This window comes from Gracilinanus agilis, chromosome 3 (genome assembly GCF_016433145.1).
Source record: "Gracilinanus agilis isolate LMUSP501 chromosome 3, AgileGrace, whole genome shotgun sequence".
NCBI classification, from domain to species: Eukaryota; Metazoa; Chordata; class Mammalia; order Didelphimorphia; family Didelphidae; genus Gracilinanus; species Gracilinanus agilis.
The window spans coordinates 500,914,916-500,942,027 of record NC_058132.1 but is presented as its reverse complement, the minus strand read 5'-3'; the positions used below and the strand labels follow the sequence as shown (position 1 = coordinate 500,942,027).

General features: G+C 35.5%; 1 protein-coding gene across 1 annotated transcript; it reads right to left on the bottom strand.

Annotated features, from left to right (window-relative positions):
* Positions 1-23,083, bottom strand: LOC123239771 (sulfotransferase 1C1-like). The gene is made up of 7 exons (XM_044667064.1): positions 22,915-23,083; positions 20,906-21,034; positions 19,161-19,258; positions 9,966-10,092; positions 7,373-7,467; positions 807-987; positions 1-113 (listed from the first exon to the last, which is right to left on the bottom strand). Exons 1-7 carry the CDS (start codon positions 23,081-23,083, stop codon positions 1-3), a joined length of 912 nt encoding a protein of 303 aa, XP_044522999.1.
* Between the last annotated feature and the right edge of the window lie 4,029 nt (positions 23,084-27,112).

Below are 27,112 nucleotides of genomic sequence, written 5' to 3'. Positions count from 1 at the left end.
TCATATCTCTGTACGAAAAATCAAAGTGGTTCCTTCCATCTTCTTCTTGTAGTCTTCATCAAATTTCTCATTCTGGGCAACAGTAAAATGGTTCTTCCAGTCCCCTGTTATTCCTGAAACAGAGCAAAACCACATATTTAATCCAGAAAAGGAGGATTTTAAAAAATGGGCATATATTATTAGAATCATTTAATAAATAGGAGATAGCAGATGTTTTGCTTTTTAAGTAATACATAGGGATGTAACTGACTTGATTTATATGAATTACAATAATAACTTAAACTGGGCCATCTAAGTAGGCCACTCAATCAGTGGATCGAGATTCAGGAGTAGAGATGGGAGGTCCTCGGTCAAAATCTGACCTCAGACACTTTGTAGCTGCATGACTCTGGGCAAGCCACTTAACCCCTATTGCCTAGCCTTTGCCACTCTTCTGCCTGGGTGTCAATATACAATTCTGAATCTAAGATAGAAGGTAAGGCTTTTATTAAAAAAAAAAAGCTTAAACTTGCATAAAATTTTATAGTTCGCAAACTGCATTTAATTTAGCTTATCTTATTTCATCTTTGAAATCTATTATTTAGGCAGGTTTGGAAAAATCATCTCCTTTTAATGGCTTAGCAAGCTGATTCTCAAAGACTTATGAGTCTTATGTCAATTATAGGTAGAATTAGTCTTCAGGTCTATTTCCACTGCTCTTCTATTGCGTTAGGCTTTTATTCCACAATAATCAGTGTTAAGGGAATAATTTTTAGACAAGTTACAACTAAGGGTTTGACTTCTAACAGAACATGAACTTCATGTACCTTTCCTCATGAATGGGGAAATGGAATGATCCATTATACTTGTAGGCAGGGTGGTATAGTTTGCCATGGGATTTTGCTTCATGATGTCAAAAGAGGTGTGATGGATGATCTTATTGAGGATTTCCTCTGATATGTCCTTCTCCATGAATTTCAAAATCTTTAAGATTTCTTTCTTTGGGTTCTATGTGAAGAAAAGCCATTAAAAATATAAAATAAGTAGGGCTTTCTAACAGGCACAGTGTCCTACCATATCTGTAAATATGGCTTGATCATAGATTTAGAGTCAGAAAAGTCCTTATAGGTTATTTTACCAATCCAAGGTCAGTCAATTAACATTAAAAATGGGCTTTTGTTTTTATCAGTCAAAATTCACATTCTCACCTCTTCCTCCCACACTAAACTAAGAAGCCAAACAAAACTCATTGTAAACATGTATAGTCAATCAAAACAAATTTCTACATTGGTCATGTCAAAATTTGTTTCATTCTATATTATAGATTTTTCACCTCTGCATCAGGAAGTGGGTAGTGTGTTCCATTGTTAGTCCTCTGGAATCCTGGCTAGCTATTACACTAAAAGTTCATCACAAGAATATTCTATCCTATTGATAAATTGTTAATATGCTCCTCATTTTAGGGTTAACTTCTTAGATTGCCATTCTCTTTTTGTTCAAAATAGTTATACATATTTTTGTACATTCTTAGAGGCTATTTTGCCAACGACCAATATCTACCTAACTTATCCCTCCTTCTAATTATCTCTTCCTCTTCTCCCCATTTTCTTCTTCCTCCTTTGCCTATTTCACATTGAATGAAATGTATTTCTGTACTAAACTGAGTGTGTTTGTCCTTCCTTCTTCTGACTCATTTCATTCAAAGTGAGGTTCAAATGTTGATTACTCTTCTCTACCTTGTCCTCCTTGTTTATAGATGTCTACTTGAGCACTCTGATTATGTGAGATAATTTTTTCCACAGTCCCCAGTGTAATCTTCTTCCCTTCTCTTTCCATTGTTTTCTTCAGGTCATCAGAGCATAATAGAACCATTGACAGGCCTTGTCTAATTTAACACTTTAAATGAATACTGATGATGAAAGAGTTCAAAGGAAACACATATATTGTTTACCCATATTTGGTTATATGTGGTTTTACCATTTAATCCTTTATGATTGTTCATTTATTTTTACCTTTTTATGTGTATGCCTGGAGACCCTTCTGGGAAAAGAGCTGGCTTTTTTTGTGACAGAGAAATCATAGGGCCAGAGGTCAAAACTTGAGACCTCATTTTGAAAAACACCCATCCTTTTCTAGTTTTCTGTCTCTCCCCATTCTTCCCCTTGCAGGAGATCCTCAATATTTCTGGTGAAGAATTTCCATTGCTCCTTCCACAATTGAGGCATCAGACACAGGATTTCCTGAGCTAGGACTTCTGGACTCTGGAGCCCTTTGGCCTCTTGGATACCTTCTGCTTCCTGTGTGAGCTAGCTTGCTAGCTTGTGTAAGGTACAGTGTTGAATGGATTGACATACTTATGATTAACATAGTAACTCACTTGTGATTAATATGATAACACTTAAAATTCTTATAAAAATGCACAAACTTTAAATTTTAACTCAGTTATTATTATGGGATTGCATTCCTAATCTGGTTATATACACAGATTTTTGCCTGGGACTAAATTCTTACTATAAATTATAAAATGTTACATTTCTAAAAATCACACTCTAAGCATTGATTATGTTATTAATGATTAATTTTCTGGTTACATGTGTTTTTTCATGTTTGTATTTGGATTTTAAATTTCTCTGCAGCTCTGGCATTTTCAACAGGAATGCTTGGAAGAATTTTTCATTAAAGACTCATTTTTTCCCCTTTGTAGCACTATACTCAGAATGAAGAATGGATAGGAAGGGCTTCTTACAGAAGGTGGGATTTTAGCTAAATCTGGAAAGAAGCTCATGAAGCCAGGAGGTACAGATGAGAAAGAAAGACATCCCAGGTGTAGGACATAGCTGAGCTAGACAAATGCCTAGCTGAATCTTTCTGGATTTCTCCATCAGGGTTTATGTCATTCATGTTTTAGAGATGATTGGAGGAGTTTTGTAGAAGCAAAAAGGAAAGGAATAATTATTTATAACATATAGAATGTGCCAGGTACTGTATTAAGTACTTTTTTTTTGTTTAAAGAAATATTATATGTACTCCTTCCTACCACTCTGAAGTAGTAGGCTTTCTGCCACTTTTGTTTCACTTTCCAATCAATACATACTTATTAAATCCTTACCTTGTGTCAAGTACTCTTCTCCAGGGTCCTCTCTAGACTCTTCAGACTTTTCTTCCATGCCATAGAAATCTCCACACATAGATATTTCATGTCACCTCTGGACTTCTCCCAAGGGAAGTATTCTCTAATTTGGGGACCTATTCTTCTGATTGGTTGGGTCTTTCCAGAATCTCCATTTTAAGAAAATGGCCACCAATGTCTTCCTTTCCAGGTTCTACCCTTGAATCTCTTTCTCTATCACTTTATCATGTCTTGAGCTTTTCAGTTTCCTTTTATGGATTGTTTTCCCTCATTAAACTTGAGCCCCTTAAGGACAGGGACCATTTTTTTGCTAATATTATATTCTCAGTATTTAGCATAGTGACTAGCACAGAGTAAATTCTTAATACATGCTTGTTGACTTGCTACGGGTACAAGAAAAGGCAAAAAATGTTTCTTTCCCTCAAAGGATATAAATTCTAATGGAAGAGAAAGAATGGAAATAAGTCTATGTGTCCCATATATATAGAGATAAGATGGAAAGTAATATTAGATAACCTAGCAGACACTAGTTGTAGGGGGGATGGGAAAGATTTATTGCTGATGATTGGATGTGACTCAGTGCTGAGTACATAGAGGAGAATACTTTGTAAGAAGACTGAAAAGGTAAGAAGGGGTAAGATCATAAAGGACTTTAAATGGCAAAGAGATGACAATGTTCAATCCTAGAGGTAATAGTCACTGGAATTTAAAGTATAGGGGCATTACATTGGTATCATCACTCGTTTAGCCGAGTGGAGGATATATTAAAGCTAGTGGGTCAACAAACATTTATTAAGCAACTATTATGTGCCAGGTGAGGTGTTAAAGGATCCTCAAATATCACCACCAAAAGTCAGTTTATAAAGGAAAAAACCTAGGTGATTCAGTAGATTGAGAGCCATGCCTAGAGACAGGAGGTTCTGGTTTCAAATTTGACTTCAGATATGTCTAAGCTTTGTGAACGTGGGCAAATTACTTAACCCTCATTACCCAGCCTGTATCACTCTCCTGCCTTAGAACCAATAAATAGTATTGATTCTAAGATGAAAGGTGAGGAGTTTAAAAGAGAAAGGAAATATGCAGTAAACATATTTGTGCTAATATGTGGTCATGAGTATGTATGCCCAAGATCCCTCTTCAGAAGGTAGTTAACATCCGAATAACTCAATGGATGAATAAACACTTATTGAGCACTTGTCCAGGATGCTTTGGTAGATGTGCATATGAAGATGTATAAGACATTTTACTGGTCTCAAGTCACTTGAAATCAAATTGGGGAAAAAGGATATTTATAGAAAACAAAGAAAATGAGGACACAGCATCTTGAGGCAGAGTGTGATGCTTCAGGGGTTCAGAGGGAGCTAAACAGTGAGCCAGGGTCATCTCAGAATATGGGGCATGAGAGTTTGAGCAGATCTCTGAAGGCAGAGAAAATTGTCAAGAGTAGCAAAGGGAGGGGAGTCAGTAAAGCACAGAAACAGAGAAACAGATGGGTTTTTCAGGGATATTAAGTAGACTAGTTTAGCTAGAGGTATGGATTGGTTCATAGGAAAAATGAGATGTAATATAGGAAATGTAGTTTGGCTCAGAAATGTATGGGGGATCCTGAATGCCAAGGTAAAGGATTAGTTTGTAAAATAGCCTTCTAAATCCTACAGCTGTTCCAGTCACTTAAAATGATATTAATGGAGGCTTAGCCATTTAAAGGCAGCTAGGTGGCTCAGTGGAGAGAGCTCTGGTCTTGGATTTAGGAAGTACTGAGTTCAAATTTAGCTTCAGAAACTTCCTAGCTGTGTGAATATGGACAAGTCACTTAACCTCTGTTTGCCATTGGAGAAGGAAATAGCAAACCATTCCATTATCTCTGGGAAGAAAGCCTGATGGGCAGAAGTCCATTCCACAAAGAGTTGGACACAAATAAAATGACTAAACAACAAAAGCATACTCTGTGTTTTCGTCTCCTTGTCCCTATAGGTTTGAAAATCTGTTTGCTCTTATGATACACATAAAGTAATTTAATACATTATTTCTTGTTAATATTATTTACTTGATGTAATTAAAGGCTTGGTTTGGTGCCTGGTTATTTTGGGAGTGTTGGCTCCTGGCAAATATTTGTATGTCATTGGGCAGCTAGATGACCCAGTGAATAGATGCCAGGCCTGGAGTCAAGGAGACTAATCTTACTCAGATCAAATCTGGCCTCAGATACTTAATAGCTGTGTAAACTGGCCAAATGGCCTAACCCTACTTGTCTCAGTTTCCCTACCTGTAAAATAACCTGGAGAAGGAAACGGCAAACTACTTAAGTATCATTGACAAGAAAACTCCAAAATAGAGTTACAAAAAGTTGGATACAACTGAACAACGACAAAAATATTTGCATCCTTCTAGGAAAACTTCCTACCTAACTCTCCTGAATTTTCTGCTTCTTGATCCATTTCTATGTCTTTGTTTTGTAATTATTAGTGTTCATTTTCTTTATATCATTTAATCTCAGTAAAATGTAAACCCTGTTGGAGGAGGGATTTTTTTTTTTACTTTGAGTTGCTAGAGTCCCACATAATTCCAGCCACTTAATAAACTCTTTAAAAAAACCCTTCTGACCACCCTTACCAATCTTCCACCTATGAGACAATACACCAAAGTACAAGGGTTTAAAAAAAACCCTTCTGAAATGACTTGCCTTCTGTCTTAGAATCAGGATTAAGTATCAGTTCCCAGGAAGAAGAGTGGTATGGACAAGGCAATTGTGTTTAAGTGACATGCTCAGGGTCACAAACCTAAGGTCAGATTTGAACCCAGTACTTCCTGTTTCCAGGCTTAGGTCTCTTCCACTGAGTCACTTTGCTGTAGGTCTTTTTAAAATAGGTTTTTAATAAATGCAAAGACTGAATGATAGAGTGTCATTGTGGTTTTGGAAGACTTGCATGTTTGAAGTATAGACTGTTCTGTCTAGGTAAACAGGTTGGTATATATATATCAGCCCTAATGGAGCTAAAACCACTGGATTTATGGCTGAGATCAAACCCATCCAAGTATACCTAAACAAAGAAGCCTGAATCAGGTGACTGAATTTAATTCAATCCAACAAGCATTTATTGTGCCTGGTTCAGGGACACCAAAGTCAAATAAGAAAATAATCCCTGACTTCAAAGAGCTTCATGGGCATCATCTCTATCTGAAAAACTTCTTCCTTACCACTTATACCACTAGGATTTTTGGCCCTTTCCAACTGTTCTGCAAGTGAATTGTCTTTAACATGTTGTCTTCCCCACTCTTCCTCTCCAATTGGAATGGCAGCTCCCTGAAAGCAAGGCTTTGCTTGCATTTATTTATTTATTTCTGTTTGCATTCCCAGAGCTTAGCATAGTGCCTGGAACTCAGTAAATTCTTAATTATTTTCCTTTCATTCATTCAAAATTTGGAGAGAATTGAATAATACAGGATATAGGACAAGGTGACTATAAGAAACACGAGGTAACTTCGTAACTGAGTAGTAGACCAACAAAAATTTAACAGTGGGAAACATTTGGTTAACTCACAGTTAAAGAAAAAAGGAATTGATAAGAGAATGAGGTAAAAGTGATAGAAAGAAAACATTCAACCTATGAGTATTTGGTGAGAAATCTTAAGTATACCAGTCAGAATCCTAAGAGTGTATTATTGATGGAAGTTTTCTTTTCCAGGAAGACAATGCCATGAAAATAATTGTTTAAATTTAAAAGTAATCAATTTACCTTTAGGAAGAAAAAGAATAGTAATTTTTTGGAAAGGCTTTTGTTGGAAAAAGGATTACACTGATTCTGTTTGGTCTTAGAAGGTAGAAGTTAGATCAGTGGGTAGAAATTGAGGAGATATATAGCCCTGATTTAGGCAAAGTCTTCCAAACAAATGGAGCTGCCTAGGTAGTGGTGAGTTCTTCCTCTTTAGCAGTTTTTAAGAATATGTTAGATGAGGGGGAAGCTGGGTAGCTCAGTGAATTGAGAGCCTCAGACACTTCCCAGATGTGTGACCCTGGGAAAGTCACTTGACCCCCATTGCCTAGCCCTTACTACTCTTATTCCTTGGAGCCAATACTCAGTATTGATTCTAAGAAGGAATTTAAATGTTTAAAAAAGAAAAAAAAAAGAATGTTAGATGAGCACTTGTCAAAGACATTGCAATTGGATCCTTGATCTTTCTGACCTTTGAGGTTCCTTTGAATCCTGTAATTTTCTGATTCTCCCATCAAGGCTGGTTTGGTACATTTAAGCTGTTACCCACCTCTTTCATGTCTTCATAGAACAGGTAAAGAATTCGGTGTTTGTCTTTTGCATCCCACCATCCTTTAACATGATCATACCAGGAACCCCAGAGCACTGGCGGTGAAAGGAAGGAAAATGAAATAGAATAGTTAGCATCAGTTTTGGCAGTTGTGGAATGGTGACTCAAATTCTACAAACTTAAGGAGTAAGTTCTCAATCGTTTTTGTTGACTTTACTGACTACTTATAAAAGGAAATCGTCACCAGGAAAGGCGAGATGAGAACATTCAACAAATTCCACTAGGAAGCTATCACAAAGATCACAGTAGAGATCATTCTTTGTAACAGAAATGACAATACATATGGAAGTAATTGGGTATGTCTATTCTTACATTGTTCAGTTTTTCCATTGTGTTTGATTCTTTTTTACCCTAGTTGGGGTTTTCTTGACAAATATACTAGAATGGTTTGCTTTTTCCTTCCCCACTTCCTTTTACAGAAGAGAAACTGAGGAAAACAAGGTTAAGTCTATTGGCCAGGGTCACATGATAGTAAATGTCTGAGGCCAGAATTAATCAGGTCTTTCTGATTTCAGACCTAGTGCTCTATCCATTGGACCACCTAGTTGTTCCTTATTCATAGATAATATATACATATGTAACATGTGTGTACATACTATATGTTTTTTATCTGTATATATGTACATGTATTTGTGTTCTTTTATACTTAACAAGAGAGGTAACATCACATTATAGATCGAGAGCCATCATCAGAGTCAAAAAACTATTTGAGTCTTGCATCTGACACATGCCTGAGTAAGTTTTGAACTTTGTTGCTCTGGGCAGCTCTCTAAGACAGTAACTGTTATAAAGATGCTTGTCTATATTGGTAGAAGGAATTTCCTTGCAGAAAATTTCCTATATCAGTGAAATCATTGGTCCTATCTGAATATACATGTATACACACATTTTAGTACTTCATCAAAAATTTCAGGAAATCTATACTTTCAAGCACTAACTGTATTAAAGCTCTCTGTTCTCCAGGAAAACTTCATTGGTTCCATCCATCAGCAATATGCACCAATAAATATACACTCCATTCAGTTCAATCCTCAATTTGTGATTTTGTCTGAATTCCTATTTTCTAAGGTAATTATGAATCATAACTAATTTACCATTTGTTCCCATTTTGTGTTCCTTTTGCTTATGTCATCCTGTAAGTCTTCCACATAGGGTTTACCCAGTGCAGTAGGGTTTCTTCTAGATCTCTTGACACATGGGCTGTCCAACAGCTCTCCTTCACCTTTGTTACATGCCTCGAAGGTGAAGTTAGGCTTACAAGGACTATACCAACAGGGTTAAAGCTCTGGCAAGATCTACCATGCTGCAAAGTCTTCAAGTGTGATTCCTGCTTTCAGACAACCAGCAATAGGTTGAGGATTTCCACCCCTCTGCTTCTACACTTCTTTAGGTAAATAACTTTGAGGAGGTTGGATATAATTTTATCTATGAAGATGCAGCATTTTGTGCCATAGCAAGAAGAGAGAAAGAAGGGCACTGAATGGGATTTCATCAGTGTTTTTCTGGTCTTATATCCCTGAAAAAAGTTCTCAACCCCTACCTCCTTAACTCAAATAGTGAAGCAGTACAGTAGTTTACCAAGATAAATACTCTAGAGGTAAGAAGTTAGAATTATAGAACTTAATAAAAGTAAAATAGTACTTAAACTGTACATTCAGCATCAGTACACAATTATTAAGAGTTCACATATTTTACTGGATCTCTAGCATCTTCATGTTTTTATTCCTGGTTTTTTTGGTCAAAAATTGGTTGAGAACTCTTGTTTACATACCAAAATAAAGGTGAAAAGAGTCAATAAAAATACCTTCATTAAAATTATTAAAATATTCAATTCCTTGAATCATCCTGGGAATGGTGGAAAATATTAATTCATCACTAATTACCCATATAGAGAACTCTCTACCTGTCTGTCAGTATTCGTATTCATTCTTACTTTTGTGTACTTGACCATATTATTTCTTCTCATAGAAGTATAAAGACAGATACGGTGATACAATGGAAAGATGGATGAGTGTAGTTTTTACTTTAGGAAGAACTTTCAAAATCATTGAGATAATAAATCCATTGGAGCATGTACTCACAGGGGTTGAGCACAAGCTGTTTACATTATGCCAGACTAATATCTTCTTTGTTATTTTATCCTTCCAACAACTGTGAGTTAGGTATAACAAATATGATCCTAGTTTTATAGATGAAGACATTGAGGTTCAGTGAGGTTAAATGATTTGATTAGGCCATATAGTTGTTACTAGTTTTAGTAGAAGAATTATGAGTTACATAACTATGAAAATACTAGCTTTTTATATTTTAGGCAATGTTCTGTGTACAGTAAGTTCTCAGTCATTGTTCTTGACCAGCAAATTGTTTTGGAAAAGAATTTGTAAGTAATTTTGATTCTACTCTCATAATTTGTAGCGTCAGATTTTTGAAGAAATCTAATTTTATTAATGACAACCGCCCAATTAGAAAATTTGGTTAGTGCTAATGCCAGGTGATCAGTGAATCAAGTGGCCACAGATCTGATTACACTCACCTCTTCCATTCATGAAAGCCTCTATGTACTCCTCAAAGGTACCTGGGTCAGGTACATATTTATTCATTCTTGAGAAATGGTAATAAGATACCAGGCAATCTTTTGCATTTCTTGCCATGTAGATTATCTGCAGTGGATTCAGATGTAGGTAAAACCAATGAAATGCAGTAAAAAAGAAAAAAAGAGAACAATATTTATGCTTTTAATTAGGAATTATTAAAAATACCCATTTTAAAATTCAATTTTATTTTATTTCAGTTCTGAATTCTCTGCCCTCCTCATTGAGAAAATAAGAAAAACAAACCCAATTACAAACACTTAGGGATTAGCAAAATAACATTAACTGTGCCCAAAAAAGTCTCATTTTTTACGCTGAGTTCATGATCTCTCTTATCTGGAGGCAGGTGTCATGTTAAATTATGAATCTTCTGGAATTATGGTCATTTTGCTGATTAGCATTAAATCTTAAAAGTTATTTCATGAATTATTCTTCTAGTTCTGCACACTTCTTTGTATATCTATTCATACAAATCTTCCTTAATTTCTCTGAAATCATTCTCATAATAATTTCTTACAGGGGGCAGCTGGGTGACTCAGTCCAAGAGATGGAAAGACCCAGTTTCAAATCTGGCCTCAGACACTTCCTAGCTGTGTCACTCAGGGCAAGTTACTAAACTCCCATTGCCTGGCCCTTCCCGCTCTTTTGCCTTGGAACCAATACACAGATTTGATTCTAAAATGGAAGATAAGGATTTTAAAAAATAATTTCTTACAGTACGATAGTATTCTGTAACATTCCTATATCTGTTTTACCATATTCCTCCTCCCTTATTTCCTCAGTATTCCTCTTCCACCAATTTCACGGGCTTATGGTTGTAACTCAGTTTTAATTTTCATTTCTCTAAATATTAGTGATTTAGAATTTTTTTGGTGTAGTATTGATAGCTTATATTTCTTTCTCCGAAGAGTTCCTATTCAACTTCCTATTCCTTTGACTATTAATTGGTAAATGACTTTTATTTTTATAAATTTGCCTCAATTTCTTATATGTAGCATATAAATAAGACTTTTATCAGAGAAACTTTCTATTAATATTTCCCTCCAAATTTCCTATTCACTTCAAAATTTGCCTGCATTAGTATTGTTTGTACAACATTAAAAAATATGTAACCAAAATTGTTCATTTTTAATTCCTGTGAACCTTTCTTTTGCTTTTCTGGTCATAAACTCTTTTTGCTAACCAAAGATATGACAGGCATCTGTGCTCCTCTAATTTGCTCATAATGCCAACATTTGTGTCAAAACCGTATACCCATTTGGAGCTTCTATCTTGTTTGGTTTGAGATACTGGTTCATATCTAGTTTCTGATAGATTACTTTCCATTTTTCCTAATAGATTTGTCAAATAGTGAGTTCTTTGATATCTGGGATTTTTATGTTTATCAAACAATCCTATGTTCATTTGTACCTATGTACATACATACATGCACACAAATTTATGTCTCTATATTGATATACATACATATACATAAATATTTATGTCTCTCTATGGATGTACATGCATGTATACATGTATTTACACACACATACTCTTAATATGTTCCACTCTTTAGTCTTACTGTTTCTTGCTTAGTGTCAAATTATCTTAATGATTATTGATTTACAGTATACTTTGAATTTGAGTTCTGGTACCACCAGGTCCCCTTCTTTCCCACATTTTAAAATTAACTGTCTCAATATTCTTGACCTTTTGTATTCCCTCCTGATGAATTTTATTATTGTTTTTTTTCTCTAGTTCTATAAAGTATTTATTTAGTGGTTTTATTAGCATGGTAGTGAATAAGAGCATTAATTTAATTAGTGTTGTTATTGTTATATTGATTTACACTTAGCAATTATTTTTTGGTTATTAGATTTATCTTTATTTTTGTAACAAGTATTTTGTAACTGTGTTCATATACTTTCTATGTGTCTTAGCAGTTAGATTTCTGAGTATTTTACATTATCTGTATTTATTTTAAGTGGATTTTTTCTTCTGTTTTTTTCCTGTTGAGTTTTATTGACAATAAACTGAAATGTTAATGATTTCTGTGGATTTATTTTATACCCTGAAATTATGCTGAATTTGATAGTTGTTTCAATTATTGAATAGTAATGGTGATTTGGAATTGGGAATCGGGAAACTAAGTTGCGAATTATAGCTTACACCTCAATTTTCAGATCTTCCTCCATCTGCTGTTTTTCTTCTTGTCTTTTTTAGTATAGATCTTCCCATAACCCCCTCTCATTTATATAATGTGCATCTGTTTGTCTTTTTTTATACAATGTGGATTAGTGAAAATCACACTAGGTTTTATCTAAGAGTGGCTACTTACTACTTATGATCTCAGTAAGTCACTTCATCTTTCTCTCAGCTTGAGAGAGATCCAAGGATTAAACTAGATGATTTATTAAAGGTACAATATATGATGAGTCAATTTTAATCTTGAAACTATAAACACATATAGTTCTAGCTGTTTACATCATACTCACTGGTAGCTAACAATAATAGCTGATATTTATGGATATTATTTCATTCAATTCTTATAATAACATTATGAATTAAATACATGAAATATTAGCAGTATTATTATCCCCAATTTACTGATGAAAAAGCTGAGAATCACAGAACTTTTGTGCATTTCTTTTGATAATACAGTAAACTAGTATTGTTATTTGTATCCAGGTCTCTTCTGATTCTATGTCCAATATGCTTTCAACTTCTTTAAATTAGAAGGGTAACCACTGTTAAATGGTTAAAGGATATCAAGAAGCAGTTCTCAAGGTAACAATTTGAAACTCCTAAAGGCCATATGTGGAAATATTTTAAATAATGAATACTGAGATGAATGCAAATTGAAGCAATCTGAGATTCCTTTTCATATCCATCAGAATGGTGAGGTTAGCAAAAAAGTGACAATTGTTGGAGGGGTTGTGGGAAGAGACATATTATAATGTACTGTTGAAGGAACTGTGAGTAACTACCTCAATTTTGGAAGAAATTGAAACTATTCCCCAGGGTTACTAACAATGTGTCCCTTGTGATATTGCAGTACCATTACTAGGCTATACTACTTCAAGGAAATTGATATGATGATATAATGAATAAGAAAAAGGTCTCATTTATGAAAAAATATTGATAACAGTTCTTTTTTGGTGAACAGGTACTAGAAACTAACAGCATGTCCATCAGTTGAGGAATGGTTGAACAAAGTAAGTATGAATGCTATTGGATAATAATAATCCTTAAGAAATGATGATATGGATAGTCAAGAAAGATCATGTTTCCAGAGGATCAGTGATGAACATTATTGCCTATTTCCTGTCACATAGTTGATGGCCTAATAATGCAGAATGAGATAAACATTTTTGAATGTAGCCAATATGAGAATTTGTTTTCCTTGACTATACATATTTGTTATAAGGGTTGTATTTTATTTTTTCATTTTCATAAAGAATGAGGACTAGAGGAAGTAGAGAGAAAAAAATCTGCTTGATATTTGAATAAAATTTAAAAAATTAAATTAAACAAACACATCTTAATAATGTAATTTTGAAGAAGTTATTACAATTGTTCACTAAGGCATATTGTTGTATTGAATTTCTGGGACAAGATGGACACCACCTTTGAGTGACAAGACCAGCAGTTGAAGACCTTCGAATGTACCCAGATGTCGTGAGCCAGAACAAAAGTCAGTTGGAGCCAACCCTATAAATACCCACCAGGCACAGCACAAGTTGTCTCAGTCTGGAGCAGAACTTGGGAGTTGGGAGGTTGAGGGAGGGTAGGCCTGTACCTGCAACCCAACTTGCCTCACTGAGAGAGCTAGAGAGCAATTACCATAATTGTCAATAAAGCTGAGAGGGAACAGTGATACTGTCATTCAAAGATCATCAATAGTTTTCTCTAATCTTTGACTTGCTTTCAGCCAAGTCAGGCCAGAGTTAGTGAGAGGTTGAAGAATCTCCAGTCTCAACTTGATCTAGCAATCTCCAGTAGTTTGATTGTTAGCTTAGAACATTAGCAATAAGGTTTCCAAATTCTCTATCCTTCCCCTGGTTCCTAACCCCATTAATTAGAATCAAATATAGTGTTTATTACAAAGTACCTTTCCTGAGTGGCCAATATATCTAAGCCCTTGGGAAGGAGAATCAATCACACAGTCAGATCTTCACTGTTACTCAAACAGTGCGCTAATAGCCCTTATCAATATCTATTCCAACCCCAGGCTGAGGAACTAGAGAGGTTAACTACATATATAACTTCTCAGGGGTTCCCTGTCTGGGCAATTGTTAGAAGGGGATAGCTGATGGGCTCAGTTTAGCAAGCCTGTCAGGAGAGGAAAGGCATAGCCTTTTGCCAGCAGTAGCTGCACAGAAGCCATGGGTGAGAGTGCTCTTTCTCTCCCATCAAATTCAGTCCACAACCTTTCAAACATTATAGCCTTTATCATCCTCCTTTTTATTACAGTTTTTGGTGAAGCCATAAGGGACAAAAATCTAAATGGTGCATAGGAACCATGGGATTTTCCAGGGTTATCATGTCAACCTTATCCCTATTTCTCTACTCTATAACTTAGGGCATATTTAGGCTATGGTTCTATGTTATACCGGAATACTGCATAAAGCTTCTGACCATATATGATGCCTACAAGTATCTGGTATTCATTATGGCTGATTTTGTCTCATACCTGCCAGCAATCTTAGCCATGATCATAACAACTATCCAAGGGATTTGGGGGCTTAAGAAAGCAGTACAGCTATAATTTGGATCTAAGAAACACACAAATGAAGACCTGTTACAAGTAATGAAGGAAAATTTGAGGCTAATGGTTAAGATTAACAAAAAGATATGAGAGGGGCAAACTTTAGATGCTCATACCATACTGCAATTAGAAGTGATAGAAAAGGCATACAAACCAATAACCACTGACACAAACAAACTTATGACAACTGATAGCTCTTCCCAAATGGAAAAAGACAAATAGGCAAACACCCAAACTTAGGCAGGAGCAGTAGGTCCTACCACAGTGTCCCGGTACCCAATCATTGACCAAGCACATTGATGCAGATAGGCAACTGGTAAAGATGAAGATATATAGAACTGTCACTGCACAAGATCTAGAAGAATTGAGAAGGAGATTTCCAAAATATTTCCTCCCCCCATTCAAGTCAGTAAAAGAGCTAAAAAGAACATTCAATTTATTTAATCCCAAGTATATGGAAGTTGAATTTCTTTTGGCTGAATTTTATACTCCCTTAGAAAAGGCTAGATTTTTGGAAGAGACTAGGATGAATGAAGACGTTGCTTCTTGTCTGAGAGACATTGAAGACAATGACCTTACCAATAGTGCTAACATGAGAAAACAACTTAAATTCAGGGCAGACCTCCCTGAAGCAGCAAAAATACATGCTAAGTGACCAAATGCATGGAACAAATTTGAGAAGTTGAGGTTGGCAGAGGATGAACACCCAAGTCTTTTTCTGGACTGTTTGATTGAGGGAGTCGAGAATTTTTTGGGGTACCAAATAGCTGAATCAGTACCCCACATTAGAAGGCAATTTGTAAAGGGGACCATCATACCCATTCAAAATTATTTCAAGCAAAATTGCCCTTAATGGGAATCCCTGACACTGGAAGAGTTGTGACAGCATCTACATACATCCACAAATCTAGAAACAAAGAGCTGAGAGCAAAATTTGAGGCAGTCAGAGAAAGATAGGACAATCACTGAGCTAAAAAGGTAGCTAAAGGAGATGGGAAAAGACAAGGAAAGGGAAGAGATAAAAAAATTTAGCATTACAGGCTACAAGGAATCAAACATATAGGCAAACAGACTCTTATTCAATCCCAAAGAAATCATATAATAAAGTACCAAGATGCTTCCTTTGCCACAAGCAGGGTCACCTGATCTGTCAATGTAGGTTCAAGAAATAAATTGATTTCTCTAATGACAGAGCAAGCAAAGAGTCTAGGAGAACATTTTACAATAGCAAATGGGGGAAACAAATCACAACAAAAACAAGAAGACAATGAACACAAATGTTGTAACCATGAGTGCAAAGCCAACTCAAAAACACCTTCACCTGGGGAGATGGAGAGCTACCTCAAGTTGGAAGCAAGATTCAGACATACATGAAGCCAGGAAACTAATTCATCTAGTTTAAAGATAGTTTGAGAAAAGAGCACAATGAGCTCAATGAGAATAGAGGGAAGATAGAGGATGAGGCTTTAGTCTTGAGGTTAGGCAACACCAATAATGATAATCAATATACATTATTGGAAGATATAAACAGAAAAAGCACTGCTGAGGCACTACAAATGCATGAAGAGATAGCTCAATTGAAGAGAGAAATCTTTAGGGATGAGCACACTCTTATGGGGAACACTGAGTCAGCACATGCTCTAGTACAAAATGGAGATGTGGGACATGAAGGCGAGGGTCTAGTCAGAAGAAGTATAGGCTTAAAACTAGCCAGCCTGGTTGATATACCTATGTTGGGAAAATACTTTATTTCAGATAGAAATCCAGAGACTATTCTGAATAAAGGGAAACACAGAGGGGGACAATGGCAAAAGAGAAAAGCCATATGCATCCAACCCCAGAGAACAGCATTCTGCCAGAGAGGAGAGTGAAACAGTTTCACCATCAACCCCACTTAACATACAATGTAGCCAAAGACAACCTCTATCACAAATGGCAGACTTGCCAGCCTCCCTAATCAATGATGGCAACATTATATCCACTCTTAACCCCATGGCTTGTGATTTCAAACCAAAAATCCAAGCAGAGAAATAGTATGAACTCAAACTGCTTTCAAATGAGGTTTTTCTTAAACTGAACCCCAGCAGCAAGCCTGAGAATTCTGAGGGACTCAGAGAACAAGCTAAGCTCACTTGGGATACAAATTACCAATAAAAATGCCCAAAGTTAGAGTAGAGACACCCTGGCATAGTGGAAGGGCAAAATATCAAAACAAATTCTCACCCTGAAACTGTAAAAGGGATCTCTCCTAAGCTTCTAGCTGTGGAAGCAAAAGATCAGGTTCTAATAGACTTTCAAGGGCAGACATCTTTCCCAAGAAGAGAAGTCCTTCAAAATTCTAAGTAAGGCACAGTTACCAAGGAGACACATGAGCTGGGGGGAGGGAAAGAGTCAGAATGCTCAGACAACCTGTCCAAGGAGGCAGCCATGACAAATGAGGTAGACATCTTGGATTATCATATATCACCTAATGTACTGACATTGGAATCTGAAACCACTGATTCCAAGCCACAAAAAAAATCCCAAACCAATCACTTCCTTTGTACAACAGCTCCACTACTGATCCAATAATCAATACTGAGATTTGGGAAAATCCTACAGGGTTTAATTGATATAGGAGTAGAGATCAGCATATTGTAACATCTGCCAAGGGATTGTGAGATGCAAGGGAAAGTACAAGTGAAAGGAGTCACCGGAATCACTCAATTAGCACCAAAATTCAAACCCAAAATGGTGAAATTGGGACCCATTGAATTTGATCACTCATTCCTGTTATTACCATCGTGCTCAAACAATCTGATAGGAAGGGACATCCTATGCAAATTAGCAGCCACCGTATACCTGTGAACTGAATGGTGAACTCTATTTGCATCTTCCTAAAAGATCCTTAAAGTATTATCCCATCCTATGCTTAGACAGGATAACAAAGGAATCAAGTTTACTAAAGATAGAACAAGATAACATCTATAAGATTCCTGATACACTCCCAGATGACATCTGGGCTATTAAATCTACCAACATAGGGAGCATCCTGTCAACCAAACCTGTAAAAATCAAAGTCAAAGGGGGAATACCACCCAGGATTCCACAGTTCAAATTTAGCAAAGAGGCAGTGGCTAGTATCAGACCAATAATCCAAAGTCTCCTAGATCAAGGAATACTAGTCCATGGCTTTTCAGAATTCAATACTCCCATCATGCCAATAAAGAAGGCAGAGCTAGATGCCGAAGGAAACACCCAGTGGAGAATGGTTCAAGACCTGAGGGCTCTCAACAACTATGTAGAACATGTTCATGCAGTAGTATAAAATTCTCAGGTGAGGAAATTCCCTCTATCTTTGCAGGCTACCACTTTCTCTTATAACTTACAGTTTTAGAGAATTGTCTGATGTACTAAGAGGTCAAGTTACTTGTGGAGGGTCTCAAACCTTATTTATGTCTGAGGCAGGATTTGAATTCTGGTCTTCTGGACTTTGAAGCTGATTTTCTAATGATTACACTAAGAATAGTGGTAAGGGTATATACCCTAAAGAGATAATAGATAAAAAGACTTGTACAAAAATATTTATAGTCACACTTTTTGTGGTAGCAAAAAACTGGAAAATGAGGGTATGCCCTTCAATTGGGGAATGGCTGAACAAATTGTGGTATATGCTGGTGATGGAATACTATTGTGCTCAAAGGAATAATAAACTGGGAGAATTCCATGTGAACTGGAAAGACCTCCAGGAATTGATGCAGAGTGAAAGGAGCAGAGCCAGAACAACATTGTACACAGAGATCAATACACTGTGGTAAAATCAGATGTAACGACTTCTGTACTAGCAGCAACACAATGACCCAGGACAATTCTGAGGGATTTATGGAAAAGAATGCTACCCACATTCAGAGGAAGAACTACAGGAGTGGAAACCCAGAAGAAAAACAACTGCTTGAACACATGGGTTGATGTGGACATGATTGGGGATGTAGACTAGAAACAACTACACCAATGCAACTATCAATAATATAGAAATAGGTCTTGATAGATGACACATATTAAAACCAGTGGAAATGCAGGTCAGCTATGAGGGGGTTAAGGGGGGTGAAGGGGAAAGTAAAAACATGAATCATGTAACCATGAAAAATTGTTCTAAAAAAATAAAAAAAATTGGAAAAAAAGTGGTAAGGGATAGGCAATGGGGGTTAAGTGACTTGCCCAGGTTCACATGGCCAGGAAGTGTCTGAAATTAGATTTGAAACCAGGAACTCTCCTTCTGTGTCTGGCTCTCAATACCCTGGGCTACCTAGCTGTCCCCTAGATGCTTCTTTAAAAAAAAGAATTTCTTGCTTTTCTCTAGAATACAAGTTATTGCTTCATAAGTGAGATTTGAACTTCTGGGTGATCTTACCTTTGAATTTTCTTTCCAAAAGGAAGGTGGTACCATCTGGACAGGTAGATGTGTTTTCAGTGTTCTTGGAGAAGGCATTTTCATAGCTAAATCAAAACCTGGAAAATAATGAATTGCCTTTTGAAAGTCATTCAGATTCCCTCTGCTAGTTTTTATGTTACTGTTGCATAGACATTTCAAAGAAATTTTACTGTACATAAAATCATAGTTTTTGACTATCTTGCCCTTCTTTCTGAATATTAATAGTAGCAATAATAACTAGCATTTATATAATGCATTAAGGTTTTCAAAGCACTTTACCTATATTAACTCATGTGATCTGAAGATGATTTATTGTCTGTAGTGGTACTGATAATTCTCCAGGGAAACATATGAAATGTGACTCTTTACATATCATTTGAGAAGTGCTTGACTAACCATTTTGTTTATACATGCCTGCTATAGGGAATAAAGAGAGGGTATCAGAAGAGAAGAGTCCTGTATTTTTAGAGGAAGGAGGCTGTTTGTTGGAGCTCAGTAGCTCTAGCCTATGATATGAGTGCATTGCTTTAGCCTTGGGTACCCCAGTTGTTCAGTGGTTTTGAAACTGACCAGAAATCCATATGACTGCAGGATTTATGAATTTAATGACAATTACTTGAAATTAATTTCTGTTATAATTGCTAAGAAATCCACATCTGTTAGCATGAAATCTGAAAGGAGAAACTTATTTAATCAATGTAGGTAGTAGGTAACTAATGAGGATCTTTAGGCTAGTTCAAGACCTCTTACTTCCAATGAGGGAAAACTTTTTTTTAAACTAGGAATCTTGGGTGGGTCATATATGGCCTATAGAGAGCATGCTGGATGAGATGATTTTGGCTTTTATATTTAAGATACACTCTATTTTCTAAACCTATACTGACATATATCTACATATGCACATAGACATATATGCAAGCTTACAACGACATACAAATGTACATACACAAATGAATGCATATATGTATCACTCTCCAGGTGATCCATTAAGTAGAAGTTGTAGGGCATAAACAGTATGGAGTACAGTAGGAAGACCATTGTTTTTTGAATCATTATCATTATTCTTTCATCCCACCTGTTTGCCATATTATCAATGAAATGGTAATAGCAAATGCACTCCACATTCATAAAAGGATGTCCCAGGACTTCCAGAACTAGTGTATAACTTTGAGTTACTTTCTTGTAGTAAAAATCTGTGATTATCAGTAAAGCCAGGGATAAGTAAAGAATTTCAACAGAACAGATATGGGTTGTTTCATTTATAGATTGCAAGTGTCAGGCAAATACTTTCTTCTCTTTTTATATCCTCCTTTTTGTAATGACGGGGGAGGGGTAAGATAAAAGAGAAGAAAAATGTAAGAGGATTGGACATTTAACAATCAGAACTCTGAACACAAATGGAACAAACACACCTGCAAAAAGTAAAATAGCCCATTAATGGCTTAAATAAACACCTTATCTTCTTAGAATTAGTACTAAGTATCAATCATAAGGCAGAAGAGTGGTAAAGGTTAGGCAATTGGGGTTAAGTGATTTGTCCAGGATCAAATAGCAATTAATGGCTTGTTAGAGAGTATATTTCTAATCTATGGTAAAGAAGAAGACTATACTGACCACAGGCATATGTTTTTAAGATAGGAGACTAAACTAGTTGTGGAAAGAGTTATCCTTTAGAAGAAGCTAAAGGGTTCAGGACCAATCAGATTTTAGTTGAGCAAACTTACCAGAATGAAAGGGTGGAGGCATAATCCACTCAATAAAAGGCTGCCTATCAAAGGTGTTAGCTCGTTGGCACTTCTCTACATTCCCATCATTTTGTATCATATCCACAATCTCTTGTGTCCATGTTGTACCTGAGAGAATTTAGAATGACCACTATTTAGTTTACATAATTAAAATATATTTTAATCCTACATAATTCATTTATTAATTCAACAAATGAAAACACTTGGTATTTATAAGGCATTATCTGAGATGTTGTGAAATTAAAGATTTAGTCAATTCATTCAATAAGTTATTTTCAAGAATGCTTTATGTCTTAAACACTGTGGTTGGTTCTGGGAGAGGTGCAATATTTTAGTAAGGGGCTCATAGTCTACTTCATAAAAGGATGTCCCAGGACTTCCAGAACTAGTGTATAACTTTGAGTTACTTTCTTGTAGTAAAAATCTGTGATTATCAGTAAAGCCAGGGATAAGTAAAGAATTTCAACAGAACAGATATGGGTTGTTTCATTTATAGATTGCAAGTGTCAGGCAATTAAAAAAAAGACAAATAATAGACAAATAATAGAAAGTACTGAAAAGTACTTTAGAAAACTTCAAAATAAATTTATTTGTGAGGTCTGAAAGGAGATGGCCATTGCCAGCTTGTTGGGAGAGGAGGCCAGGTTTGTTAAGGGAATGCTTCATAGCAATATTGGAGATGGATTTTAAAGAATGGGTAAAAATTAAATATTTAAAGAGGTGAACATGCATATTTCATGTATGTGAATAAATACTTTAAACAAATTCAGAGAAGTAAGAAATTATATGGCACATTTGGTGAAAAGATTGTTGGAGCATTGACAGTTGGAAGACACGAAGTAAGCAATCCGGAACTTCAAGGTGCTTAGGGGAATATCTTGCATCCAAATTCTTTCTAATCAGACAACTTTCATCTAGTTCAGACCTTCCTCAGCTCCCAACTAGAATATTTTAAAGGTCACCAATTTGGGCTCCTTTCCTAAAATCTCTCTGTAATAAGATATGTTTTCCCCATTGCTGCCAAAATAATTTTGTGTTAGCAGTTATCTGACCATGTGATTCTCCTACTCGCTGAGCTCCAGTGGCTTCCTGTATTGCCTCTTGGATAAAATATAGACTCTTTGTTTGGCCTTTAAACCCTACAGAGCTTGAACCCAATCTAATTTCCTTCTAATTGGACAGTAAACCCTCACTGGTACTGTATGAGCCAAACAAAATGGCATCCTTTCAGTTCTTTACATGTGATATTCCATCATGCTATACATGCCCTCCTAAAATCTACATCATTGAGGATCTCCCTGCCTTTAGCATTTAGCTCAAGCTCAGTCTTGTTCATAATGTCCTTTCTTACCCACTAAGTGCTAGTGTCTCCCCTCTCAAATGTGAAAGGTCAGATACTACAGTGCAAGCATAACAGTATCCAGACAGCCATAAAGGGGCAAACAACCCTTACTAATTCCTCCTAAACATAACTCATTAGGAGTAGGGGTTATAGAAGATTGTATCAAAATTAGACTGATGTTGGACACTTTATTTTATTCCAGTTCATTCTGGAAAATATAACACAATTTTCTTACACTAGAGCACTGGGTTAATGTCAATTCCAGAGTTTAATTTAGGCAAAATTGGAAATATGATCCTTCTGCCTTCTCCTTTTTCATCTTAACCTCCACTCCCTTTCTCATATTGTTCCTTGGGGCAAAATTATTTCTCTCTTTCTATCCTTCTATTTAATAACTGTCCTATTCCCTTAATTAAGAAATGCTTGATTAGACTTCTTAATGTATATTAGAAGGAAACAAACTCTTTGGTTTGGTGGAGGTGAGCAAAGTTAGTAGGCTACTATTTGACATTTTGTTAGGGACTTGTTCTGCAGTGAAAAATGAAAATGAATTTGAATATGAACATGAAAATCAATTAGAAGGTGGCTCCCCTTTGCCATGACAAAGCAAGATTTATCTCTATTACTTTGATTTCTATATACTTACCTGATTTTGCATAAGTTGCAATAAGCAGGTCATCAGACTTGGCTTGAAAGTTCCAAACCTTGTCCCAGTTATCATATATCCATTTATTCATGAGAACCCCATTAATTTCTTTGTTTTCTGGTCTTGTAGATTCTTTTAGGTTGAGATCATTCATCTTCTCAAGAGACATTGTATGATGGTACTGTACTTGCTACCTACTTAAAGAAAATGTGCTCCTTGGTCACTTTTTCATAGTAAGTTGTAAAAATCCCTTACTTACTGTTTCTGTTTTAAAAAAATTAATTTGTTCATTACATTAAAATTCCCATGTGTCTCCTATGCTCCTTTATCTCCCCACAGTAGAGAAGGCATCATTAAACTAAAAGATACACATATATATAAAACTGACTTGCTTGTTTCTTTTCATTAGTTCTTTCTCAGGAGGTAGATATATACAAATAATATTTCTTTTTCTGTACATAATTTTCCCTTGGTTCTGCTTTATGAAGAGTGAAATAAGCAAAAATTAGTAAGTTAGACAGTTTTTGGCCTCAAGGAGCTTATATTTAAGTGTATGAAGATATTATAAATAACAGAATTGTGGTCTGGCAGGAGTTTTTTGGACAAGAAATTCATAGGACTAGTAATTGGAGTCAAAGGGCAACTGACCAACACATCTTGTGAAAAGGAACTCTTTCCCCCAGAGGCCTGAGAGGCATACTGGCTTAATGGAATGAAAATTGATTAGAATAGTTTTAATTCTTGTTCTTCTACTATTTATTTGTTTGGCAAATAACTTCTCTCTGAATCTTAGTTCTCACTTTTGTAAAAAGGGTAAGTTAAATTACATAGTCTTTAATATTTTTTCCGACCATATGATTTATGATCTTATGAATGAATACTCCCTCTTATCTGTAATGAATATGGGACTGTAGCTAGTAATAATAATATAAGAAGGAGGACCTAGCAATAGAGAAGATGGTGTAGGCCAGTACCAGGGGTGGTCTTGAAAGAGAATATAAATGAATCAAAGATTAAGCCCTAGGCTAGCAGAAAGATAGGCGAAACTCTCCTTTGCTAGGCACCACGCTCCTTTAAGGTGAATGTTCTACAGCTCCTGTCCTGATGAAGAAGTGACTTCCTATTGGTGTTTCTAGAAGTGTGACAGGAAGGGAGATGTGACACTTCCTGTCCATAGTAATGGAGTTTATCTCTGCTGTAGCACTTAGAATGTTCAAGCAGCTAATCCTATTGGGCTTTAGATCAGTGGTTCCCAAACTTTTTTGACCTACTGCCCCCCTTCCAGAAAAAATATTACTTAGCGCCCCTGGAAATTAATTTTTAAAAAAATTTTAATAGCAATTAATAGGAAAGATATATGTATTAATGTTTCTACCTTTTTCATAAAATATAGTAAAGAAAGGTGTTAATTAGGAACATTGAACTTTGAAATTATGAAATTATTTATTAACGCAGAATAGAATGTAATACAAAAAAAGTTAAAACATTTTAAAATCATCTTAATGAGAAGGATGAACCTGGTGTGTTGCTACCAATTTAGTAATCCTGGGCTATATTTTTGTCAGCAGTAATTTTAAGTCACTGTGATTTACTATTTGCAATTGTTTTCTTTTTTTTTTTGTTGTTGTTAATAAATTGGTTACCGCACTGAATCCACATTCCACTAAATATGATGAAGGAAATTCAATTAAGAACTTTTGAATTACAGCCCATATTTCAGAATAAGCCACAGGGATCTCCTTTTGCAGCCAGAATTGTTGGTATGCACCAAACGCACCTGTGGCCATCACTGCCCCCCCCTGGATTGCTGCAGCACTCGCCAGGGGGTGGTGGCACCCATTTTGGGAATCACTGCTTTAGAAGAAGGTAAGCAAACAACTAGTTCTTGGATTAAAGCTAAAGGTTTATTGAATAATCAAGTTTAGGTAAAAGGAATTGGAGAGAGGTTTAGGTAAAACTAAGAACTAGCTAACAGCTACCTTCTTAAATCTAAGTTTAAGATGTTGAAGGACTTCCTGGTATGGTCTTCAGCTGACCTGGGTCAGAAAATAAAGTGGTTTCTTTTGTTGGAAATAAAACTAATCTTTGATAAAGGAATAGTTGGTGAATCAGATGATGTTTCTATTTGGCTTGCAGTGATACTTTGATCCTACCTAGCCTAAAAATATTAATTCCCACGTTCTCACTCCTGCCTCCCAGGGCCCCAGAAGACCCAAGTGGTAGAAGGACAAATGAGAAGTCAAGTAGCCAGGGGTCTGCAACTGTAAGAGTTCACACAAGCTCTTATATAGCCTGGCTCCAACTGCCAGGTGCCACTTGCCCCACTGGCTCATGCCAGGTTCTATATTCTAACTAGAGCAAATTGCCAACTTGCCCCATGAAAATATGGCAGTATGATTTTCTATATTACATATCAGATAGTTATTGACCCCTTGGTGGAGCTCAGAGAACTTTAGAATTCAGTAATTACTTTCAAAGAGGCCTATGCTACAGTAAGTAGAAATCTGGTCTTAGAAACTATGGAACAAGTCTTGTCTAAGGCTTACATTGACTGTGTAACACTGGGCAAGTCACTTAACCTCTCAAAGATCTTGGTAACTCTCTTAAGACTATGAGTCATTGGTAAGATGCCTACCTGCATTGGTGGAAGGGAATGTCCTCTTTGGGAGTTCCCTATAGCAACATCATAATTTCAATGTCATACTATTTAAGTATAAAGAACTGCCTTTGAACTTTAAGACTCTCTTAGCTCAGTGGTTCTTACCCAGGGTCTGTGAAATTTTTTTAATTTGAATATTCTGAAAACTACATTTCAATGTAATTGATTTCCTCCATAATCCTATGCATTCTATTTGCATTTCAAAATATAATTCAAGAAGGGGTCCATAGGCATCTCCTGTCTCCCAAAGGAGTCTGTGACATAAGACAGTTAAGAACTCCTGATCTATAGGATGACATCTCAGTTATTCTCTTTGTCAAGAAGTGAAATTATAGCCCTCACTTTTAATCACTTTCATAAAATATTTATTTCTATATAAGTGACTTTAATTTACAAACTTTGGTGGATCATTGGTCACTAGGAGGAATACTGGAGATTACACAAAACTGAATTAGGATTTTATGATAATTTGAATTGTCCAAACACATTAGGCTAAAAATGCTAAACTTATTTACATAATATCATGAAAAACTGAGTTAAGCAGAGGTTCTTAAATTGAGTTCTATAAAATTATTTAGAAATATATGCTACGGGGTAGCTTGTTTGCTCAGTGGATTGAGAGTCAGACCTAGAGATGAGAGGTCCTAGGTTCAAATCTGGCCTCCGACACTTCCTAGCTGTGTGACCCTGGGCAAGTCACTTAATCTCCATTGCCTAGCCCTTACCACTTTTATGCCTTGGAAAATATTGATTCTAAAGCAGAAGGTAAGAGTTTAAAAAATACATATGTTAAAAAATACATATGTTATGGTAATTGTATTTCATAAGTAATTTTCCTTTGTAGTACAATGTATTTTATTTAATGGATTTAAAAATATTATTCTGAGGAGGGATTGATATGTTGCACTGGACTCCTAAAGTGATTCATGACCACAAAAATGTTAAGAACAAATGGGTTAGATGAACTTCTGTGTCCCTTTTGAGACTGTAACATTCTGTATTTCCTAATTTCACAATAAAGCAAACATGATTTGATAGTCAAATGAGACAATGAATGTAGACTGATTTATAAACCTTAAGAACTGTATCAATGTTTGGCATTATTGTTGTTATAAAAATTGTTCCCATTTGTTCTATTAATTTCATTAAATTAATATGATTACTATCATTCCTTTCTTTTTCTTTTTTTCAATATAGTTTAGATGAAATAGTCTGGGGACATATCACTGTCCATATACATATATATGTATCTATAGACACATATATAAAAGTTATTTTATATTAAATTAAATTAAAATTTAACTTAATTTAATATTTAAAATAACTATTTTATAATTTAATTAAATGTAAATTTATTTAATTATATTAATTATATTAAAAATTAAATTAAATTTAAATTATTTTATATTTATATTTAATGGGTATATATAGTAACTGCTTTTTGCAACTGAATAAGAATATTAGGATGTCAGATTGTTTTTGGTAGAGTCAAAGAATTGGGGTGTCTATTATTATTATTATTATTATTATTATTATATT